Source organism: Aspergillus glaucus (assembly GCF_001890805.1).
Source record: "Aspergillus glaucus CBS 516.65 unplaced genomic scaffold ASPGLscaffold_12, whole genome shotgun sequence".
Taxonomy (NCBI): domain Eukaryota; kingdom Fungi; phylum Ascomycota; class Eurotiomycetes; order Eurotiales; family Aspergillaceae; genus Aspergillus; species Aspergillus glaucus.
Window position 1 is genome coordinate 823,530 of NW_019170464.1, and position 18,698 is coordinate 842,227.

At 49.9% G+C, this 18,698-nt stretch overlaps 9 protein-coding genes across 9 annotated transcripts; 6 read left to right on the forward strand and 3 right to left on the reverse strand.

Moving 5' to 3' along the window:
• Positions 1 to 4: 4 nt before the first annotated feature.
• On the forward strand, positions 5 to 1,856 carry ASPGLDRAFT_67214 (uncharacterized protein; the record flags this gene model as incomplete). Its single annotated transcript, XM_022549105.1, has 5 exons — positions 5 to 41; positions 92 to 339; positions 391 to 870; positions 1,258 to 1,464; positions 1,515 to 1,856. 5 exons carry the CDS (start codon positions 5 to 7, stop codon positions 1,854 to 1,856), a joined length of 1,314 nt encoding a protein of 437 aa, XP_022400333.1.
• Positions 1,857 to 2,259: 403 nt separating this feature from the next.
• Positions 2,260 to 3,871, forward strand: ASPGLDRAFT_48191 (uncharacterized protein). Its single transcript, XM_022546843.1, is given in 4 exon segments — positions 2,260 to 2,310; positions 2,323 to 2,808; positions 2,926 to 3,020; positions 3,072 to 3,871. The coding sequence occupies 3 exon segments, from the start codon at positions 2,625 to 2,627 to the stop codon at positions 3,705 to 3,707; spliced, it is 915 nt and encodes a 304-aa protein (XP_022400334.1). The 5' UTR covers positions 2,260 to 2,310; positions 2,323 to 2,624; the 3' UTR covers positions 3,708 to 3,871.
• ASPGLDRAFT_173165 (SDR family oxidoreductase) lies at positions 3,844 to 5,399 on the reverse strand (the record flags this gene model as incomplete). Its single annotated transcript, XM_022542787.1, has 9 exons — positions 3,844 to 4,169; positions 4,226 to 4,365; positions 4,421 to 4,477; positions 4,536 to 4,599; positions 4,655 to 4,670; positions 4,734 to 4,806; positions 4,855 to 5,036; positions 5,087 to 5,308; positions 5,371 to 5,399. The coding sequence occupies 9 exons, from the start codon at positions 5,397 to 5,399 to the stop codon at positions 4,104 to 4,106; spliced, it is 849 nt and encodes a 282-aa protein (XP_022400335.1). The 3' UTR covers positions 3,844 to 4,103.
• A 209-nt stretch (positions 5,400 to 5,608) lies between these two features.
• On the forward strand, positions 5,609 to 7,613 carry ASPGLDRAFT_48193 (cytochrome P450). Its single transcript, XM_022546844.1, has 6 exons — positions 5,609 to 6,039; positions 6,102 to 6,344; positions 6,395 to 6,430; positions 6,480 to 6,638; positions 6,697 to 7,070; positions 7,125 to 7,613. Exons 1-6 carry the CDS (start codon positions 5,689 to 5,691, stop codon positions 7,579 to 7,581), a joined length of 1,620 nt encoding a protein of 539 aa, XP_022400336.1. The 5' UTR covers positions 5,609 to 5,688; the 3' UTR covers positions 7,582 to 7,613.
• A 143-nt stretch (positions 7,614 to 7,756) lies between these two features.
• ASPGLDRAFT_26518 (FAD-binding oxidoreductase) lies at positions 7,757 to 9,483 on the reverse strand (the record flags this gene model as incomplete). Its single annotated transcript, XM_022543573.1, has 5 exons — positions 7,757 to 8,030; positions 8,092 to 8,468; positions 8,527 to 8,921; positions 8,970 to 9,183; positions 9,247 to 9,483. 5 exons carry the CDS (start codon positions 9,481 to 9,483, stop codon positions 7,757 to 7,759), a joined length of 1,497 nt encoding a protein of 498 aa, XP_022400337.1.
• A 281-nt stretch (positions 9,484 to 9,764) lies between these two features.
• ASPGLDRAFT_173175 (putative short-chain dehydrogenase/reductase family protein) lies at positions 9,765 to 11,398 on the forward strand. Its single transcript, XM_022542788.1, has 2 exons — positions 9,765 to 10,862; positions 10,924 to 11,398. Exons 1-2 carry the CDS (start codon positions 9,937 to 9,939, stop codon positions 11,042 to 11,044), a joined length of 1,047 nt encoding a protein of 348 aa, XP_022400338.1. The 5' UTR covers positions 9,765 to 9,936; the 3' UTR covers positions 11,045 to 11,398.
• Positions 11,328 to 13,105, forward strand: nscD (prenyltransferase nscD). Its single transcript, XM_022545629.1, has 3 exons — positions 11,328 to 11,411; positions 11,560 to 11,844; positions 11,914 to 13,105. Exons 2-3 carry the CDS (start codon positions 11,668 to 11,670, stop codon positions 13,039 to 13,041), a joined length of 1,305 nt encoding a protein of 434 aa, XP_022400339.1. The 5' UTR covers positions 11,328 to 11,411; positions 11,560 to 11,667; the 3' UTR covers positions 13,042 to 13,105.
• On the reverse strand, positions 12,890 to 14,746 carry ASPGLDRAFT_427500 (Zn(II)2Cys6 transcription factor domain-containing protein). Its single transcript, XM_022545663.1, has 4 exons — positions 14,511 to 14,746; positions 13,203 to 14,399; positions 13,076 to 13,159; positions 12,890 to 13,018 (listed from the first exon to the last, which is right to left on the reverse strand). The coding sequence occupies exons 1-3, from the start codon at positions 14,514 to 14,516 to the stop codon at positions 13,127 to 13,129; spliced, it is 1,236 nt and encodes a 411-aa protein (XP_022400340.1). The 5' UTR covers positions 14,517 to 14,746; the 3' UTR covers positions 12,890 to 13,018; positions 13,076 to 13,126.
• Positions 14,747 to 16,287: 1,541 nt separating this feature from the next.
• Positions 16,288 to 18,022, forward strand: ASPGLDRAFT_67220 (tubulin beta chain; the record flags this gene model as incomplete). The annotated part of the gene is made up of 6 exons (XM_022549106.1): positions 16,288 to 16,299; positions 16,437 to 16,460; positions 16,582 to 16,607; positions 16,663 to 16,704; positions 16,767 to 16,821; positions 16,871 to 18,022. 6 exons carry the CDS (start codon positions 16,288 to 16,290, stop codon positions 18,020 to 18,022), a joined length of 1,311 nt encoding a protein of 436 aa, XP_022400341.1.
• Between the last annotated feature and the right edge of the window lie 676 nt (positions 18,023 to 18,698).

The window sequence follows — 18,698 nt, forward strand, 5'->3', positions numbered from 1 at the left end:
CAAAATGGATATTACCGGGAACGCCTTTGTCGTCGGCGGAGGTAGGTGTTGACACCCCCCAGATCATTGCCAAGACTTACCGAATTAACAGGGGGCGGAATCGGCAAGGCCTGCGCGCTGGCCTTTGCCAAAGAAGGCGCTACTGTAGTCGTGATTGCAGATCTGGATGCAAAGAAGGCGGTCGAGGCTGCCGCCGAGTGCCAGGCGTTGGCGCCTTCGGCTGAATTTCGAGCCATCGGAGTACAGATCGACATCACGCAGGAGGACTCGGTCAAGACTGCAACTGATCAGGTGGTACAGACCTTTGGTCGCATAGATTATTGCGTGAACTGCGCTGGGGTGTGTTGAGTCTCCTCTGGTCTGGTTTCTAATACTAATGCTTGTTTGCAGATTGGAGTTCAACAAGGGGTTGACATTGCAACTTTGCCATTGGCTGAATTCAGGCGTTTTCTCGACGTCAATACAGTCGGCATATTCCTGGTGACTCGAGAAGTGTCTACAGCGATGCGTGCCCAGGAGCCCAGACTGGTCTCGTCCGAGTCGCCCAGACGGGGAACCACGCGCGGCGCAATTGTTAATCTCGCCTCAGTCCTGTCTGTCGTTGCGGCGCCCGGAATTATTCCCTATACAGCATCCAAGCATGCAGTTTTGGGGCTGACAAAGAATGCAGCCTTGGACAATGTGTCGCATGGTATCCGGGTAAATTGCGTCTGCCCTTCATGGGTCGACACCCCCATGGTACAACAGGCGGAGGAGGGTGTTCAGGGTCTTACAGAATTCATCAAATCTGTAGTGCCCATGGGGCGGATTGCTATCCCAGAAGAAATCGCTGACGCTATCATCTTCTTGGCCAGCCCCAGATCCAGCTATGTGACTGGCTCTGGTTTCATTGTGGACGGCGGCACCACGCTCACCGCTATGAGGTAGAGCAATTACCCCAATTCTATGCACGTTTTTTTTTAATCTCTGATCCACATCTGCTGCTCGTAATGCGTATCGGTAATGGCTCGCGTTGAAATCCCGAAGATTTCCCCGAGAACTTCAAGAGCCCTTCGGGCATGTATAGTTATTGTCCAGGAGGGGCTCTCTGACTCGAGTCAGCACTTATTTAACTATCCATGAGACGTTCATTCCATACCTACCTTCACAACTCTTCATCCATATCCCATTCCTGACGTTCAACGCACAAGCAAAATGGCAGAACAAACCGAAACCCCTCCTGCTGGTTACAACTATGTCAGCTACGGCACGGAGCAGCACCCTATCGCCGGTCTCTCCCGTGTCGTACGCCACATCACAGGCCATGATTCAGAGGGTCGATCCGTGTTCTTGTCCACTGACATCGGTGACCACCACCGCACATTGGGCGAGAAGCAAGCGATTTCCAACATCATCTACTCGACCAACCAGACTCCCGTGGAGCTCAACGGTGACCACGATATTGAGTTTGCCAGGAACACTGAGGTGAGTTCTTCTTTTCCCTTCCTCCAAGATGTGACGTTGACAGGTCTCAGCCCGGTATCCACGTCAAAGACGGCTCAGTGGCACGCCTGATCGACTTCGCTCCGGGCGTGGAATCCCCGCTGCACCGCGCCGTCAGCCTCGACTACGGCGTCGTCATTGAGGGCGTGTTCAAGATGGTCCTGGACTCGGGCGAGGAGCGCATCATGCGTCCTGGCGACATCAGCGTTCAGCGCGCCACGGCTCACAAATGGATCAACATTACCGGCAATGGGTCTCTCCCTGGCCGTATGCTCTTTGTTCTGCTTGATTGCAATGATGTGTATGCGAATGGCAAGAAGATGGAGGGTTACCTGGGCACCCTCGCCAAGGACTATGAAGGACGTGGTGGTTAGATGGAGGACCGGTAGATGTGTACCTAGGGCTCATATATAAATATAACATCCCTTTCAAGACTGTTCGTTATATATAATAAAGATTACATGGCCGGATTGCCGTAGAGTTTGGTCGAGAGGCTGGTCGAGAGGCTGGACGGAGTGAGCCTTCCTAATTCGTGAATACTGTCACATGGTTGTCATGTGAGTAAGCCACCACGTGATTCTGTCTGTCCTTTATCAGCTTGTTGCCCGATTCTCGTCTTCATTCACTTTGTGTTATTATACTGTAAAACCTCGCTATAACGAGATCCCCGCTATAATGAGATTGCCATGTTACCTGAATTAGTTTTCTCATATAAATAACGAGAAACCCCGCTACGACGATTCTCGTTAATTTCTGTGTCCTCCCATACAAATCTCGTTATAACGGGGATTAGCTAATATGCCACCACGGAAGTCCATCCCTGCCTGCCTGCCTCCTTCCCAAAAAGCCTCCCTCCGAGCCCGAAAGCGCCTCTATGCAAATACAAGCCAAAAAGACCTTGCAACTGGTTCCAAGCTGAATATAATCATACCCTCTCATCTGGTCTCATCTCCGATATCCTCTCCAGCAAATATAACCACCTAGGTGATGGTCTACCACCCCTCCGAAATTTAAAGCGCCAATGCCGTGAGAACTAGCCAGAGTTAGAGAATACCTTATACGATTAGATAACACATGTGGAGGGAGAAATATCTATATCTGCAGAGATTGTACGGTGTAAGGCAGAGCAATTCTGGGACGCAATGTATCCTAGCATGGAGAAGCCTACATTCAGTAATGGCTGGCTTCATCGGTTCCAAGTCCGGAGGCCTGTCAAATGGCATGAGCAGCATGGAGAAGCTGGAGGTGTCCCAAAGCAGGCAGAGCAGGAGATGGTTATGATTAGACAGGCTCTGAGTGCTTATAGCCTTAAGGACCAATTTAGTTGTGATGAAACAGCACTTTTTTGGAAGCAGATCCCATCCCGAAGCCTCTCAACTTGACAGCTTCCTGGCTAGAAAAAGGAAAAATCAAGGATCTCTGCTATATTCTGCTATAATGCAGATGGCTCTGAGAAACTAGATCCTTGGTTTATTGGAACTGCAAAGAATCCACATGCTTTTAGAGCCGCTGGCATCAATATTCGGAATTTCAATCTAGTCTAGCGGAGCAATCTAAAGGCCTTGATAACTACCCAAATCTGTATTGAGTTTCTTCACTGGTTTGATAGGAAAATGACTGGACAAAAGGTTGCTCTTCTTATGGATAACTTCTCTGCTCACCAGGCAGCAGCAGCAGCTATCCTAACAGGTGAAACTCCACTTCAAAATACTCTTATTATCTGGCTTCCTGCAAATTCAACAAGCCGATATCAGCCTCTTGATCAAGGAATAATCAATTGCTGGAAAGCATACTGGAAGCGGTACTGGATCAAATATATCCTATATGAATTGGAAGCCAATCGGAACCCTGTTGATACAATGAATGTTTTAAAAGCCATCCGGTGGGGCTTACGAAGCTGGGAGAATGATGTCTCTGGGCGAACTATCCAAAACTGCTTTCAAAAGGCTCTTGATGGTCAAATGCATTATCAAGAGCCTGTGGATCCTGCAGTAATGAATGATATCCAAGCTTCCTTTTCTCGGCTTCAGATTTTTACGCCAATCCAAGATCTCATGGATATACGTGATTTCTTGAACCCCAAAGAGGAGTCTGTCCAGGACAATATGGATGATGTCGACAACCAGGTTCTGGCTCAATATATGCCTGAGATTGAGGAGGATTCTGATGAAGATCTTGAGATTTTACCAAAAGTATCTGCAGAGGAAGCAATTGCAGCCATTTAAAAGCTCCGTTTATATGAAGAACAGCAGATAAAAGGGAACCCTGCCTTTATTCGTGAGGTGGAGAGGCATGAGCGTGTTATATGGCACCGGAAGTTGGATTTGCAGAACCAGCGTGATATTAGAAGCTATTTTTCATGTTAGTAAGTATTTTATTATATATATATATATATATATATCGCCATAGAGGCTATTTTTCAGTTAAAATATGTATATCCTCGCTATAATGAGAACCTCGTTATAGCGAGGTTTTACAGTATTCGTATTCCCATGTTTAGCTTCTTGTAAACAGAATTATCTTCAGCGATCTATAGTGACATGCATTCCATCTGACCGTTTGATAATTATACTGATATCCACCATTCTACCCCATACTTCCATGGTAATTTACACCTGTTTCTAAAGCTTCGCGGAGTGAGCTTCTTTCAGCTTTCCTAAATCAAACATCCTCCAGAATAGGGAGTCCTGAAAGCGTTAGCTGCAGCATACCTCACCGGGACAATAATGGAATAACTACATACCCAAATTGTGCGCCAGCAAAACATATCGAGAAAACGAACGATAGTGGTCTTGCTACCGTACCAAAACCACGCTGAAGGGGATGATCTTAAGCTCTCTGCAACGACATTTGCGGCATATTGGAATCGATCCGTGGTTCCGGCTGCGATGTTGGTTAGTTCCACTGCTGAGTTTGAGCCCAGTATTGAAGTTCTTACGCGGGATCCTTGTGACATGCTGCTGGAAATTCTCCGCAAGAGGGGAATAGTACGATCCTTCATGATTGAAGTCAGGAAGTCTGTGGTTGAACAAGGTCAAAAGTGGGAAGCGCACCTTCTGGTAGCCGCCTATGTGCATCGTTCTTTAGAATGTTAGTGGCCACCTCTCCCGATATAACCTGATGAGCAATATTTATTAGCATATGTCTATCATGAGAAGCGGGACAAGCATACCGTGATAACCCTGACACTTCACTGCTCGTTAGCTTGATCGATCGACAATTATGCGCACAGCTCTGAAACTCTTACTCACTCAAACGGGGCCATCTCAACACGCAAAGTGTTTGACCAGTGCTGAAGCGCTGCCTTGGTCGCATTATAAGAGGCTATGTGGGTCAGTTTCCGGTCAGGTCAATCTCAATATACACGCTTACATCCGTATAAGTAGGGAACCACTCCTCCGACTGAGCCAATATTCACAATTGCTCCGGTGGCTTTGATGATCATATCGTGGAAGTGGTGCAGCATTCGCATAGGACCAAAGACATTGATGTTAAACATGCGCTGCACGGCAGCAACATCTGTGTCAATGGCTGTCATGGTATACGCGATGCCACTGCTTCGGATTTAGTGAACGGTCAGGCGGGAAGAAAAGGAAGAACGCACGCGCAGTTGACGAGGACATCCAGACGCCCACCCGTAAGCTTCTGCACACGAGCTTTCAACTCCACGACAGACTCCTCGTTGGTGACATCCAAAGGAAAGAAAGTAATGCCGGCGCGCGCGAGATGGTCGCTTGGCTCCGTAGGAAGCACAGTGGCAATGGCATGGATGCCGCGACGAGTGTACTCGGTGACGAGGGCCTCGCCAATGCCACCCTGGCCGCATCTATATTATTTCTTAGCATGGACAATGGAAATATGGGAATTCTAGAAGTTATTGATAAGTACCCCGTGACAAGAGCAAATTTCGTAGACATTTTGACGACCGTGGTTGTAGGTTCATTGGTTCCTTACTACGTGTTGTATTTCTACTCGTATAACAGGCCGATACCAAATTGGCCGGGTATCTCTGCATTATGCAAGTCTCGGGAACACAAGACCAGGGTCGGGGTATGCAGTCAGCTCCCGTCATTTCAGCAATACGAAAGCCCATTCCCGAGCTGAATTTTCCAGTTCTAATACGTCAGCGTAAGCAAGCGCCATACACCCATAAGACTTATGCAGCTCTACAACCCTTCCACCTGTATTCAAACTTCAGTTACCACAATGATAACGGCCTCATCAGCCATTCTACTGGCTGCACTTATAGCAGTTCTCTGGCAACTGAGCCTTATAGGCCAAAGACCCAAAGACTATCCCCCTGGACCGCCCACACTCCCCATCCTTGGCAACCTGCACCAGATCCCAAAGGCGAGGCGTCATATACAGTTCGAAAAATGGGCTCGCCAGTATGGTCCGGTATACTCACTCATGCTGGGGACGAAGGTCATGATTGTCCTAAACACGGAAGATGCCATCAGAGAGCTTGTGGATAAACGAGGCGCTATCTATGCATCGAGGCCGGAGTCTTTCATTGCCCAGGACACTATCAGTGGAGGGCTTAGAATTTTGTGGATGGTATGTTAATGGATTTTGCTCTTCACTTTTCCCTGGGTTCTAACTGTCCTTTTCTTTTCTAGCACAATGGCGAAACCTGGAAAATGGTCCGGAAACTCGCGCACCGCATTCTCAACATCGCCACTGCGCGCACTTACGTGCCATACCAGGACCTAGAAACCAAGCGGATGCTCGTTGACTTTTTAGAAAAGCCCGAGAGCTTTATCGAGCATATGCGTCGGTTCTCAACTTCCTTAACAACCCAGATGACTTTTGGCTTCCGTACAACAACCATTCATGATCCCAGATTTAAGGAGAGCTTTGATGTGCGTCTAATTTATACCTATGACTGGGTGGCTTAATTGACTCTTTGCAGATTTTCGATGAGAGCTGGGAATTGGTTGCCTCTCCAGTGAGTTATAATGAATCAACCATCCGTGACACAGGCTAAACATGTTCAGATTGCCGGGCTCATGGACTTCTTCCCTTTCCTCAGGAAGGTTCCTGATTTCCTTCTTCCTGTCAAGCGGGAAGCGAAAAAGCTACACCAGAGAGAGATTACGCTATTCCGAGATCACTACTTCGAGACCAGGAGGAAACTACAAAACGGGACAGCTAAAGTATGCACCCCAACAAAACTTCCCTTCCCTTCAGATACTCACTAGAAAACCACCACAGCCATGCGTCTGCGTCGACCTCGTCAAGCTCCAAAAAGAAGAATCCTTCTCCGACGACCTCGCCGCCTACATCGGGGGCTCCCTCCTGCAAGCCGGCTCCGAGACAACAGCCGGTGTCCTCATCGGCTTCATCCAAGCAATCACCATCTTCCCATCCGTTGCCAAAATAGCCCAAGAAGAGATTGACCGCGTCTGTGGCGACCGGCTACCGGATCTTAACGATGTTCCCGATCTACCGTATGTCCGGGCCTGTATGAAGGAAACACTACGGTGGATGCCGGGATTCCTGCTGGGCTTGCCGCATGGGGCGACTCGTGATGATGTGTATCTCGGGTATCGGATGCCGAATAAAGCGACTATTCTTATGAATGTCTGGTATGCTTATATCTACCCCCAAAATATGTAACGCGGCTAATCTCAGTCTTACAGGGCCGTTCACAACAACCCCGAACAATACCCGAATCCCCGAGCCTTCGATCCCAGACGCTACATGGGCCACGAATATTACCCGCAAACCGCCGCCAACACAGAAGTCGCCCGAGACCATTTCGCCTTTGGAGCAGGCCGCCGCAGATGCCAGGGTATCCACATCGCAGAGCGGTCCCTTTTCCTGAGTATTTCGCGTTTGCTCTGGGCTTTTGATTTTAAGAGGGCTGTGGATCCTGTGACGAAGCTGGAGATTTCCCCCAATATGGATGATCTTTCTGACGGTGCGTTTACTCAGCCAAATGCGTTTCCGGCGAGGATTGTTCCTAGGAGTGAGGAGAAGGCTCGGCGGGTAGGGGAGGAGTGGGGGAAGGTGTTGGAGTTGCTTGATGGGGATATGCAGTGGAGGACTGTTCCTGAGGGGTTGATTTGGAGGGACTATGAGGTTGTTGCGTCTTAGTTGTAGTACTTATATCAGTTCTTCATACGACCCTCTTTTATGTGAATTGCGAGTCTGAAAGAAAAATACTTCAGCACAGTTGTCAAATACGCTAGACTTTTACTCATAGAGCACTCTCTCTCGCTTTTCACCAACAAATTGCACCCGTTCTCAAGACAACTTATATATATCAACCTCACCCCGACCCAGGATACTCCGTAGGCAAAGCATTATTCCACCCAAACACATTATCAGGATCATACTTCTTCTTCAATGCCGCCAAACGCGGCAACTTGCTTGCTCCGTATTTCTGTTCCAGAGTCTCATCGCCTCGCGCATAGTTAACGTAGATAGTATGATTTTCGTAACCTGAAGTCCGCACCCAGCTATCTCGAAGGGCTTGGCCGGTCTGCTCCCCGGCGTTCAAGGAGTCGCTGCCGACTCCGTCTAGGGAGATTATTTCGAATTGGCTGTATTCACGTTAATAGGCTTGCTTTTTTGAGAGGATAATGTAGGTTTGAGAACACTTACAACCAACCAATAGCATCTCTCCAGGGATACGCAGTCGCTTCATCCGGAACGGCGGCCACGGCATGGTTAGGAAATGACTCGAAGTTAAGCGAGGTATATGCAAGCCCGGGGTATGTCTCCCAAAGTGTGCTTATCTTGTTAAATGTCTCTTGTAAGGCCGAGGCCGAGTATTTGCGCATTTGACTCGTATACAAACTCCGGGGAGCCCGTGCCTCGCAAAGCATGGCGCCTTGGCCTCCACCAGCCGTCTCGATTAGCTTGTTCCAGGGTACATTTGAGAGCATGGCAATAGAGGGCTGGAGGTCTAGAATGGGGCTTAGGAATTCGCGGCCCTCATCTTCTGGGCCGATGAATACCCAGTTTGCTCCGATTTGGCCCTGGCACAATTGTCAGACTTTATGTGTGAATACTTCATAGACAATCAATTTCACTTACCTCCTTCGCAGTGCTGTCAAATTGAAACCGGCTGACACCGGCGGCGTTGGGAGGCATCGTCTCGCTAAGTGATTCCAACCAGTCGAAGTAAAATAGAGTCTTGTTAGCAGGGATGATAAAGTCGGCGGTCAAAATCTCCCCGTTGTTGTTATCCGCAAGTCTATGCAGCTTAAACGTAGCCGAGATGATGATGCCAAAGTTAAATCCAGCGCCGCGAACACCCCAGAACAGCTCCTCATTCTCCGTTTCCGAGATGGTTAGAACCTCCCCGTCCGCGGTGACGATACGAGCAGAAACCAAAGCGTCGATTTCCAAGCCGAAAATGCCAGTATAACGCCCGATTCCGCCCCCGAGAGTTATGCCAATGAATCCAGGACAGGTGACAGATCCGCTCTCTATTTTATGTCAATGCGTGGGTTTATAGGGAGAGTAGATGAGCGTACGGATCATGAAGCCAGCATCATAAATAGCATTCTGGAATTGGCCAAAGGTGCTTCCAGCGCCAACAGTGATAGTCGCATCATCGCTATCGAGAGTGTACGAATTGACCTGGCTCAAATCAATGGCGAGGCCCTCTTGAAGCCCAACCATATCGGTACAGCCATGACGGCCACCAGTCGCGAGAAATGGAACACTGTGCTCTTTGGCAAATTTGACCTATGTTTACACATAGTATTAGCAGCTGTCTATAAATCAGGACACTCAATTGACTAGACGTACAACTTTGACCACATCCTCCTCGTCAGCCGGACTGATAGCGCCCGCGTACGTCGGAGCGTTGTAACTATTCCACCTCACAGTAGCGTCTTCAAACTCAGTGGTATCTGGGAAGCTGATGACCGTGTCTGATGCCCATTTAATATCGCTGTCCGTAAGCAAAGCCTTGAGATCGACCGAAGCCGCATGGGCTGGGAGGAGCCATGAGCAGGCTAGGGCTGTCAGAATGTTCCTGCGCATTGCGGTTCGTTTATCCTGTATAGTAAAGATGATCGCAGCTCTTTGCAAGCCATAACAGCTTTTTGGATGCTTTTGTATGTGTACAACATCGGGATGTCCGCATTAGGAAAGAGGCTGATGTGACAGCAATGATCGGCGATCCGACGATACCCGAATACGGTATTCTTGTTACAATACAGGGATCCCGAGCCCTAAAGTCCCTATAATTATTCAATAGAACGATTGTGCTTGTAGAATACGATGTAAATTTTTAATAATAGCTTAGATCCATGGTTATTTATCTCAAATACAGGCTTGCAGTAGCTTCATCTTCAGAAAAAAGTAAAGTGACGACCGATCGGCAGACAAACAAATAATCGAGCCCCTGCATCCGAAGCATTCTATATAAGCCAATTGTTAAAGACCGCCAAATCCCGCCTCGCTCGTACTTCACCCACTCTACTCAATTTCAATATGGCCGTTACTTTCGACATCTCGCCGGCAAAAGAAGCAGGCATCCTGCGCCTGTTCCACAGCCAATTATTCGTCACACCCCCTCCCCTCACTCGCCGCGATGTCGACCTAAGCGGTAAAACAGCCATCGTCACCGGTTCCAATGGCGGCTTGGGGTTGGAAACCGCGCGACAGCTTCTGGATCTGGGATGCAAGGTTATTCTTGCTGTGCGGAGGGTGGAGAGAGGTGAAGCCGCGCGTAAGGAGCTGCTTGAGGGCCGGGATGCACAAGCTACCGAGATTGAGGTGTGGTCTCTGGATCTCTCGTCCTATGAGTCTGTTTTGAGCTTTGCGGAGCGCGCTAAGATCCTTGATCGGCTTGATATCGTGGTCCTCAATGCTGGGCTCTACAAGGTCAATCAAACTATGACCGCCAGTACGGGCTACGAAGAGAGTATCCACGTCAACTATCTCGCCAATGTCCTCCTTATCACCCTGTTAGCGCCAATCGTCAAGGAAAAGAAGACCGGCAACACCCCCGGCCGAATCGTACTGGTATCCTCGGACCTGGCTGCCTGGGCCAAGTTCAAGGAGAGAAAGTCCAACCCGATCCTCCCAACATTCAAGCAAAAAATGACCCCAAAATGGGACTATCTCGAGCGCTACGGTACATCCAAGGTCCTGGGCCAGTTTTTTGTGGCGGAATTGGCAAAACGCGTGTCGCCGGATGCCGTCCTCGTCACGACCACCAACTGCGGTTTGTGTCATAGTTCGGAGCTTTCACGTGAGGGACAAGGCCATCTTATAGGCCATGTCTTTAATGTGGTTAGTCGTTTATTTGGTCGTTCTTGTTCTGTCGGTGCTCGCGTATTTGTTCACGCAGCTGCGAGTCCTGTTTTGGGTGCGAGCGTGCATGGGCAGTATGTGGAGGATGCAAAATTGAAACCGTGAGTTCTTCCCGCGTGAAACATCTCCAATATGTTAAAATGTGCTGACAATGAATCATAGCATGTCACCACTCATATACAAGCCCGAAGCTATGCAGCTAGGTCAGAAACTGTGGGAAGAGACCTTGGATGAACTTTCGTTTGTGGGGGCCAGGGAAATTATTGATAGCCTTTCCAAGTAGCTCTATTTGTCTATACACCAATACACTTTATCCTAATACCAAGCCATAGCCAGTTCAGTGTTAGGCACGTGATATCACGTGATATCACGTGGTGTGAGCACGAAATGTTTGTACAACCTCAAATGCAACGTACGCAGGGGAAGAGACACAACGCAGATTGTCGGTGTCAAGGTGAGATTCCAAATCCAGAGCGTGCAGTCGAGGTCTACTGTCACATCCCAGTCGTTCCCGCTGCAACCGCGAGTACTGAATTTATTTTGAGTTCCCGACACCGCCGCCGAGTCCGTGTATCCCGGGCTACGTATCTTTATCTGGGCGAGGCGCAAGTGTCAGTTGTGTAAGCGCCTAGCTAGCTCAACGGACAGGGGTATGTGAATCTCGAACTCGACGATTACGTACCATGTTTGAGGTGCCGGGGTGGTATTCCCGACGCCCGATACTCCACCTGTCACCGGTTATTATACCAGACATGTTTCGGGAATCACTTGACGAGCTTCAATGACCGGGGAATATAGATTTCTCTGGTTGGAGCTGAGACTCGGTCATCACCATAGTAAGGATAGTACAAATATGATCAACACCAATTGAGGTTGTGCTCAAATCGTAAGCAGTTATCTATCAAAATGGCTTTACAAACGACCAAGACATGGGAGACGCTGAGGCAATTGCTGCCCTCGCGCAATCATGATCAGGACTTCTGGTGGAAGGTGACAGGGCGCCAGCTGGCTGTGTTGTTGGAGGCGGCCGGCTACCCTATTGAGAGACAGTACAACACTCTTTTGTTCCACTATCATTGGGCGGTATGGAGCTTCTTTTCTTTTTTTTTTCTTTGCCACTCGTAATTTAGGCTAATTGTATGCTGCTGCCAGATTCCATACCTCGGACCAGCACCTGCAAGTGGTGTAGCCAAATGGCCGTCGCAGCTATCCGTTGACGGGTCTCCGATTGAGTATTCGTGGAAATGGAACACAAAGACCAAGTCACCTGATGTGCGGTATACCTTGGAGCCTATGAGCGAGTTCACGGGCACAAATTTGGACCCGCTTAACCAGCGCGCGTTCCGCGAGCTGCTGCACAAGCTCAGCCAGTTCGTGCCGGACGTCGATTTGGCCCCGACGGACTACTTTATGTCTACCCTGTTCGATCATGATAAGTCAGTGTTGATGAAGGCGGTTGAAGATGGCGTGCCGTTACAGTTTTCCAGTACCGCTCTTGCGTTCGAGTTCCTGAATAAGGGCCTGCTGCTCAAGACGTACTACGCGCCGCGCAAGCTGGAGACGGGCCACTTTACCTTGAAGGACTGGGACACGGCTATCCGCGGCTATTACCCCGAGAGCAAGGCGCTGGACGTCGTATATGAGTTCCTGAGGACAAGCCCCGAAGGCAGGCTCATGAACCCGTACCATCTAGCCGTTGACAACGTCGAAGGCGGCAGGCTCAAGTTCTATTTCCAGTCGCCCCACCGCACCTTCACGTCGGTCCGCGAGATCCTGACCATTGGCGGACGCGTCCAGCGTGAGGGCTTGGAAGAGCAACTACTCTCCCTACACGACCTCCTCAATGCAGTAACCGGCCAGTCCCCCGACTTCCCCGAGGACGGCGAGCCCCCGATCGTCGAGGAAGATGTCACCGCCGACTTGGACACAGACGGCCACCCGGAACTCATGTCCGGGTATCTATACTACTTCGACATCGCCCCCGGCGCGACCCTGCCCGAGATCCGCTTCTACGTCCCCATCCGCCGATACTGCAAGAGCGATCTGGACCTAGCGCAATCGCTCACAACCTGGATGGCAGCAAACGGCCGCGGCGCGTACTGCCAGCAGTACTTGGACCTAGTCCACAGTCTGGCCGAGCACCGCGAGGTATCAAAGGATCGGGGACTGCAACGGTACATCGCTTGTCTGTTGGCGAAGAATGGAGAGATTGAGGTGACGACGTATTTGGCGCCGGAGATGTATGAGAAGGTTAGGCGTGCGCAGAAAGCTGCGGTGTAAATATGGAATATGGAAACGAGATGTGGAATATGATATATATCGTTCAGTATACCTCCAGATGTATTACCCGAGATCTTGTTGCTAATTACAAATCTGACCCTCCCTTGTCCTCTGTTCCCTGTTGCTATCTAACCGGGGATCCTGGCTGTATATTCATCAGCAGCGGGGAACAACCTCTTGACGCCGTCGGCTTTCTTCTCCAACCACAGGTGGATATATTCGCACGCCATGATGAACGTGGGATTGCAAGACCCGCCGCCTCTTGAATCATGCAACGTGCGAACAAACACATTCAACTGACTGAGCAAGCGCTCGAGTTTCCGGAAATACAGCAGATACAGCCGCTGTCTTAACTCCACCTCATCGTCATCTTCCAACTCCAACACCCCCCAACATAGTCTGGGCTCTCGGATGTTGATTGTTGCTTCATCCAGAGACAGACTCCTTTCTCTTTCAGACATTGGCGATCCACGGCCTATCCGCTCGTTGAGCATCAATTCGAATTCATCGATAGCACGTCCAATCAGCATAGCCACGGTAATAATATTGATCGGCTCAGTATCCCCATTTCCATGGTGGCCGCATCCCATAGACGCTTCAGAGGCTGCAATGCACCGCTTCAGCTGCGAGAGCTGCACGTCGAGTGACAGTCTCCTTTCCTCATTGCGGGCTGGCTGGGACATGGACGCTAGCTGCTCCATAACACCCGCGTGGCAAGTGCATTCCTGAATCTGTGGCTGCTGGAACATATCCGTGCTAGTACTAGCACTGGTACCGGTTCCGGGGGTGCTCGTGAGCGGGGTGAGAATGTTGCTCGCGCTGCCGTTCACGCCGGCGGCGAAGTTGCCGAATGATGAGAATAGCGAGTTGGTGTGGTCTTCGTTGGGCGTTGGAAGAGGGGTCAAGAAGCTGGGGAGATCGAGGTTGGAGGGTGATAGGATCCCTGCTCCTGGACCTGCTGTGGAGGGCTGTTGGTGGTGCGGTTGCTGTTGTGCAAAGAACTGGTCAACGCTGGGTTGCGGGGGATAAGATGTCATAGGGTTTTCATGCAGTGGCATAAAAGGCGTGGTAGTGCCGGTGTAATTGGCGGTGGTCGTAGCAGTAGCAGCAGCGTTCGGGATGTGTACGGAAGAGCGTCTCGACCCGGAATGCGAATGTGGCTGAGAACCCGAATGCGACAAGGAGATCGGGGGCGCATCTTTGTGAGTCCGACGGGACAAGCCGTAGACGCAGGTTGTCTTGTTTCTCTCGCATCGAGCGCAGGTTGGTTTGGTCTGGCTGCAGCGTACTTTGGACTCGTTGCAGGCGTTGCAAGAGGCACGTAGTTTGTATGTTTTTCCATCCATTTGTCTTGTTGGCTGTTAGGAAGAGGTGAGTTTGGGTGCTTCGAATTGGACAAAGATTTATCTTAAATCCCGTGCGAGGATGTACTCGAGAAGGAACCCTGGAGGTGATTGGATGCAGCTTACATGCATATCCTTGTCTGACACACACCTAGACTGACGAGATTCAGGAATCGAGATGGTATATCGGATATTGTCGTGGCTTTGGCAGCTTGTTTGCGTCCAATTGACAACCCACAGTGAACAATTGTCTATGCAAATCAAATATACATCCCGATTGTCTTCTTAAGAGCTAATACTTTTTCTCTTTTATTTGCTTTTTTCCTTTCCCAGTCTAATCTCACTATGTACGACTTTTATATTGAGCTACTCAGTTGCGGTGTCGCCGACAAGGGCAAACAACCCTGTTCCAGTCAGACGTCTATACGGTGTGCATAAAGAAATGTAAGCGCTGCCCGCGCTGGCCATACAGTACAAATCTCATCTCACTGGAGTCGAAATGTGCCGTCTCTGATTCCTTTATCTCACTACATTTTTCTTTCTTTGATGCATCCTATCCAATGGCAAAAACCCCTCGTCGAATTTATCTTACCTTAAAACAGAACTTTTGATAACGAACCGGGCCGGAAGTGCTTCACAAAAGTCAATTTGCCTGAGCAGCGACAGCTCAGCTGCTGTTGCTTGCTATCAGGCATGTGATGTTCAGGGCTCCAAAAGCAATCTAAAATGCTTGCAGTCCGGTTCCAAACGATCCATCTATGCTCTAGATTAACACGTCGATCGTGCATGCTAGTTGGGCAATCAGCACCTTCTCCTTGTCCAGTTGGTCGAGTTGACAATCCAACTGCACGGTTGTCTTGGCATCCTCCAGGTACTCGAGGTGTCTCGAATACATGCTGTTCCTGGGGTGCTACCAGGCTGCATGTTTGCATGTTGCATGTCGTACTGCAGTGGGTGGGACATTATGAAATTAGTCTGCAGGTTATATTAATGGGGTATTTGCAGGTCTTGAGTGCAAGTATCACGATCCCTGAGTAAGGCTAGAATAGAGTGGCACAGTGTGATAGGGGAACAACGCTGGTGCATAGCCTTATGCAGTTGCTTAGTAACTATGCATTACATGGTTGCCACTCGACGTACATAGTACAAGTATTCTTGATAGTCGACGGCATACTCTGTACTAGTACATAATATGTACAAAAAGAACTCGTTGAAGAAGAAAGAATCGTTAGTACGCCGACAGTGATTTCGTACGTGTTCTGATAAGGAATAATGTCGGACCGATTAGTTCCGCCGGTCCGATGATATAGGCCAGCGTGAGCACACATTAGATAGACAAGCACTCAAGCACTTGTGTACACGCATATAGACGAGAATATATCAATCTCTTCGTTAAAACTGGATCTCTCCGTATACGGCCTCGCTAGTCGCGGATAATCGACTCCTCCGGACCTCCGGCCCCCGATCCCCATTTCATGTTCTCGTGGTCAGGTGACCCGCGGTCACCTGACTTGGCGAACTTCTCTGAATAGCCTCAATCGAGAATCATTCATGATTCGAGGTACCCTTCGGGCCTAGCCCATCACAACAAGCTTACTGTCCTGTGCCTGTACACCGTAACTATTCGGTACTATTTGCAGTCCCGGGTCAATGAGATGGTCCGTGTTGACCCCTGGTGGCTGACTAAGCTACCTCATTACCACACTAACCGTATCTAGAAGACCCCCCCCCCTGATTGGCCCACACCGCCCACAACAACTCACCGCTTTGTCAGGCTCTTCTTCTCCTGTTGTTGTTGTCCTCTTTCGACCGACTCTCCCTGTTTGTTCTCTCTCTTCCATTCCTCATCCAGACGCCTTTTTCCTGCCGTTTTCTCATATCAATCGCCAAATTCACCTCCAAAATGCGTGAGATTGTACGTTTTCTCGTCCCTGATCGCTGGTTTTTCACGTCCAGACGCGTTTTGGCATTCCCCTGAACCGGACCCCACCCGTTCGAATATACATCCACATACCTGTCAGAATATATGCTAATGAGTTATCTTCACTATAGGTTCACCTCCAGACCGGCCAGTGTGTAAGTACCGACTGATTTTCGATGGATTGATTGTGGTGGTTGTGGTGGTTTGAGTCGTGTTTTGCGGGGTGATGCATACGGGTTGGATCGTGCTGAGGCTAATCTCGGGTTGGGCATATAGGGCAACCAAATAGGTGCTGCTTTCTGGTATGTCTACAATATTGGGAGGGTCGGATTAAGTGATATACTAACAGTATCATAGGCAGACTATCTCCGGCGAGCACGGTCTCGACGGCTCTGGTGTGTAAGTACCATCGGGTCTTCGGGATGGACGCGTATCGGATATGGATATCTAATGGACTGCAGCTACAATGGCTCCTCTGACCTCCAGTTGGAGCGGATGAACGTCTACTTCAACGAGGTTTGTACATTCATTTGTGTTTGTGTGGAAACAAGTCTGACAGTGACAGGCCTCCAACAACAAATATGTCCCCCGTGCCGTCCTCGTCGACCTTGAGCCCGGTACCATGGACGCCGTCCGTGCCGGTCCCTTCGGTCAGCTCTTCCGCCCCGACAACTTCGTCTTCGGTCAGTCCGGTGCTGGTAACAACTGGGCCAAGGGTCACTACACTGAGGGTGCTGAGCTCGTTGACAACGTTATCGACGTCGTCCGTCGTGAGGCTGAGGCCTGTGACTGCCTCCAGGGTTTCCAGATCACCCACTCCCTCGGTGGTGGTACCGGTGCCGGTATGGGTACCCTCCTGATCTCCAAGATCCGTGAGGAGTTCCCCGACCGTATGATGGCCACCTTCTCCGTCGTTCCCTCCCCCAAGGTCTCCGACACCGTTGTCGAGCCTTACAACGCCACTCTCTCCGTTCACCAGCTGGTTGAGCACTCGGACGAGACCTTCTGTATCGACAACGAGGCTCTGTACGACATTTGCATGCGTACCCTCAAGCTCTCCAACCCCTCGTACGGTGACCTGAACCACCTGGTCTCCGCCGTCATGTCCGGCGTCACCACCTGTCTCCGTTTCCCTGGCCAGCTCAACTCCGACCTCCGCAAGTTGGCCGTCAACATGGTTCCCTTCCCTCGTCTTCACTTCTTCATGGTCGGCTTCGCTCCCCTCACCAGCCGCAGCAGCCATGGCTTCCGCGCCGTCACCGTCCCCGAGTTGACCCAGCAGATGTTCGACCCCAAGAACATGATGGCCGCCTCGGACTTCCGCAACGGCCGCTACCTCACCTGCTCGGCCATCTTCCGCGGTAAGGTCTCCATGAAGGAGGTCGAGGACCAGATGCGCAACGTCCAGAACAAGAACCAGACCTACTTCGTCGAGTGGATCCCCAACAACGTCCAGACCGCTCTCTGCTCGATTCCTCCCCGCAACCTCAAGATGTCCTCGACCTTTGTCGGTAACTCGACCTCGATCCAGGAGCTCTTCAAGCGTGTCGGCGACCAGTTCACTGCCATGTTCCGTCGCAAGGCTTTCTTGCATTGGTACACTGGTGAGGGTATGGATGAGATGGAGTTCACTGAGGCTGAGAGCAACATGAACGACCTTGTCTCTGAGTACCAGCAGTACCAGGACGCCTCCGTCTCCGAGGGTGAGGAGGAATAGTAAGTGCCCTATTTCTGTAATTGGTGAACAATTGCTAACTTCTGCAGCCCCGAGGATGAGCCCCTTGAGGTTGAGGAGTAAATCCTGGTCTAATGTAAATTGAGTTTGCTCCGTTAATACCCTGCTCACGTTCTCTACGAGGCCTGGCCTCACAATTTGTTCGAGCGCACTTAATTTCTTTCATGCTTTTAATTGTGACCAGAGGTCGTAAAACTATTGAATAGGACATAGTACAGTTTAGTTATGCTCGATACTTATCTACAGTCACCTGACAAAAGTCTACGTAATTCCGCGTCGCGCGACGCGCCACTTGATCTTGTCCATCCTCTTTTCAACCACCTACACCATGCCTCGCGCCCCTTTACGATCTACTAGTTCTAATAGAACTAATAGAAAGGAATTAGAACCTTTCCAACGGGGAATTATAGTTGGCCGATTCCTTGCAGGCCAGAAAAAGGCCGATATTCAGCGCGAAATGAATTTACCGTATACAACAATTCAAACCACCATTCAAACATATCAGTCCTCCACCACCGGCACTAGTTCTCCTCGCGTTGGACGGCCAGAGATCCTTTCTGATGCTGATAAGCGATATATTCTTTTACAAATCAAGCGGGATCCCTTTATCAAAACTGAAGATATCTGCAAATTACTTGGGATGCCCATTTCTACACGC

Coding starts and splice junctions, on each gene's coding strand:
- ASPGLDRAFT_427500 (XM_022545663.1), bottom strand. Junction 13,160..13,202: donor TCAAGAGGTTGTTCCCCGCT/GCTGATGAATAT, acceptor AGATAGCAACAG/GGAACAGAGGACAAGGGAGG.
- nscD (XM_022545629.1), top strand. CDS start 11,668: ATGGCTTTACAAACGACCAAGACATGGGAGACGCTGAGGCAATTGCTG. Junction 11,845..11,913: donor TGTTCCACTATCATTGGGCG/GTATGGAGCTTC, acceptor TGCTGCTGCCAG/ATTCCATACCTCGGACCAGC.
- ASPGLDRAFT_48191 (XM_022546843.1), top strand. CDS start 2,625: ATGTATCCTAGCATGGAGAAGCCTACATTCAGTAATGGCTGGCTTCAT. Junction 2,809..2,925: donor CCTTAAGGACCAATTTAGTT/GTGATGAAACAG, acceptor GCTATAATGCAG/ATGGCTCTGAGAAACTAGAT. Junction 3,021..3,071: donor ATATTCGGAATTTCAATCTA/GTCTAGCGGAGC, acceptor ATCTGTATTGAG/TTTCTTCACTGGTTTGATAG.
- ASPGLDRAFT_48193 (XM_022546844.1), top strand. CDS start 5,689: ATGATAACGGCCTCATCAGCCATTCTACTGGCTGCACTTATAGCAGTT. Junction 6,639..6,696: donor TACAAAACGGGACAGCTAAA/GTATGCACCCCA, acceptor AAACCACCACAG/CCATGCGTCTGCGTCGACCT. Junction 7,071..7,124: donor ACTATTCTTATGAATGTCTG/GTATGCTTATAT, acceptor TCAGTCTTACAG/GGCCGTTCACAACAACCCCG.
- ASPGLDRAFT_173175 (XM_022542788.1), top strand. CDS start 9,937: ATGGCCGTTACTTTCGACATCTCGCCGGCAAAAGAAGCAGGCATCCTG. Junction 10,863..10,923: donor GAGGATGCAAAATTGAAACC/GTGAGTTCTTCC, acceptor AATGAATCATAG/CATGTCACCACTCATATACA.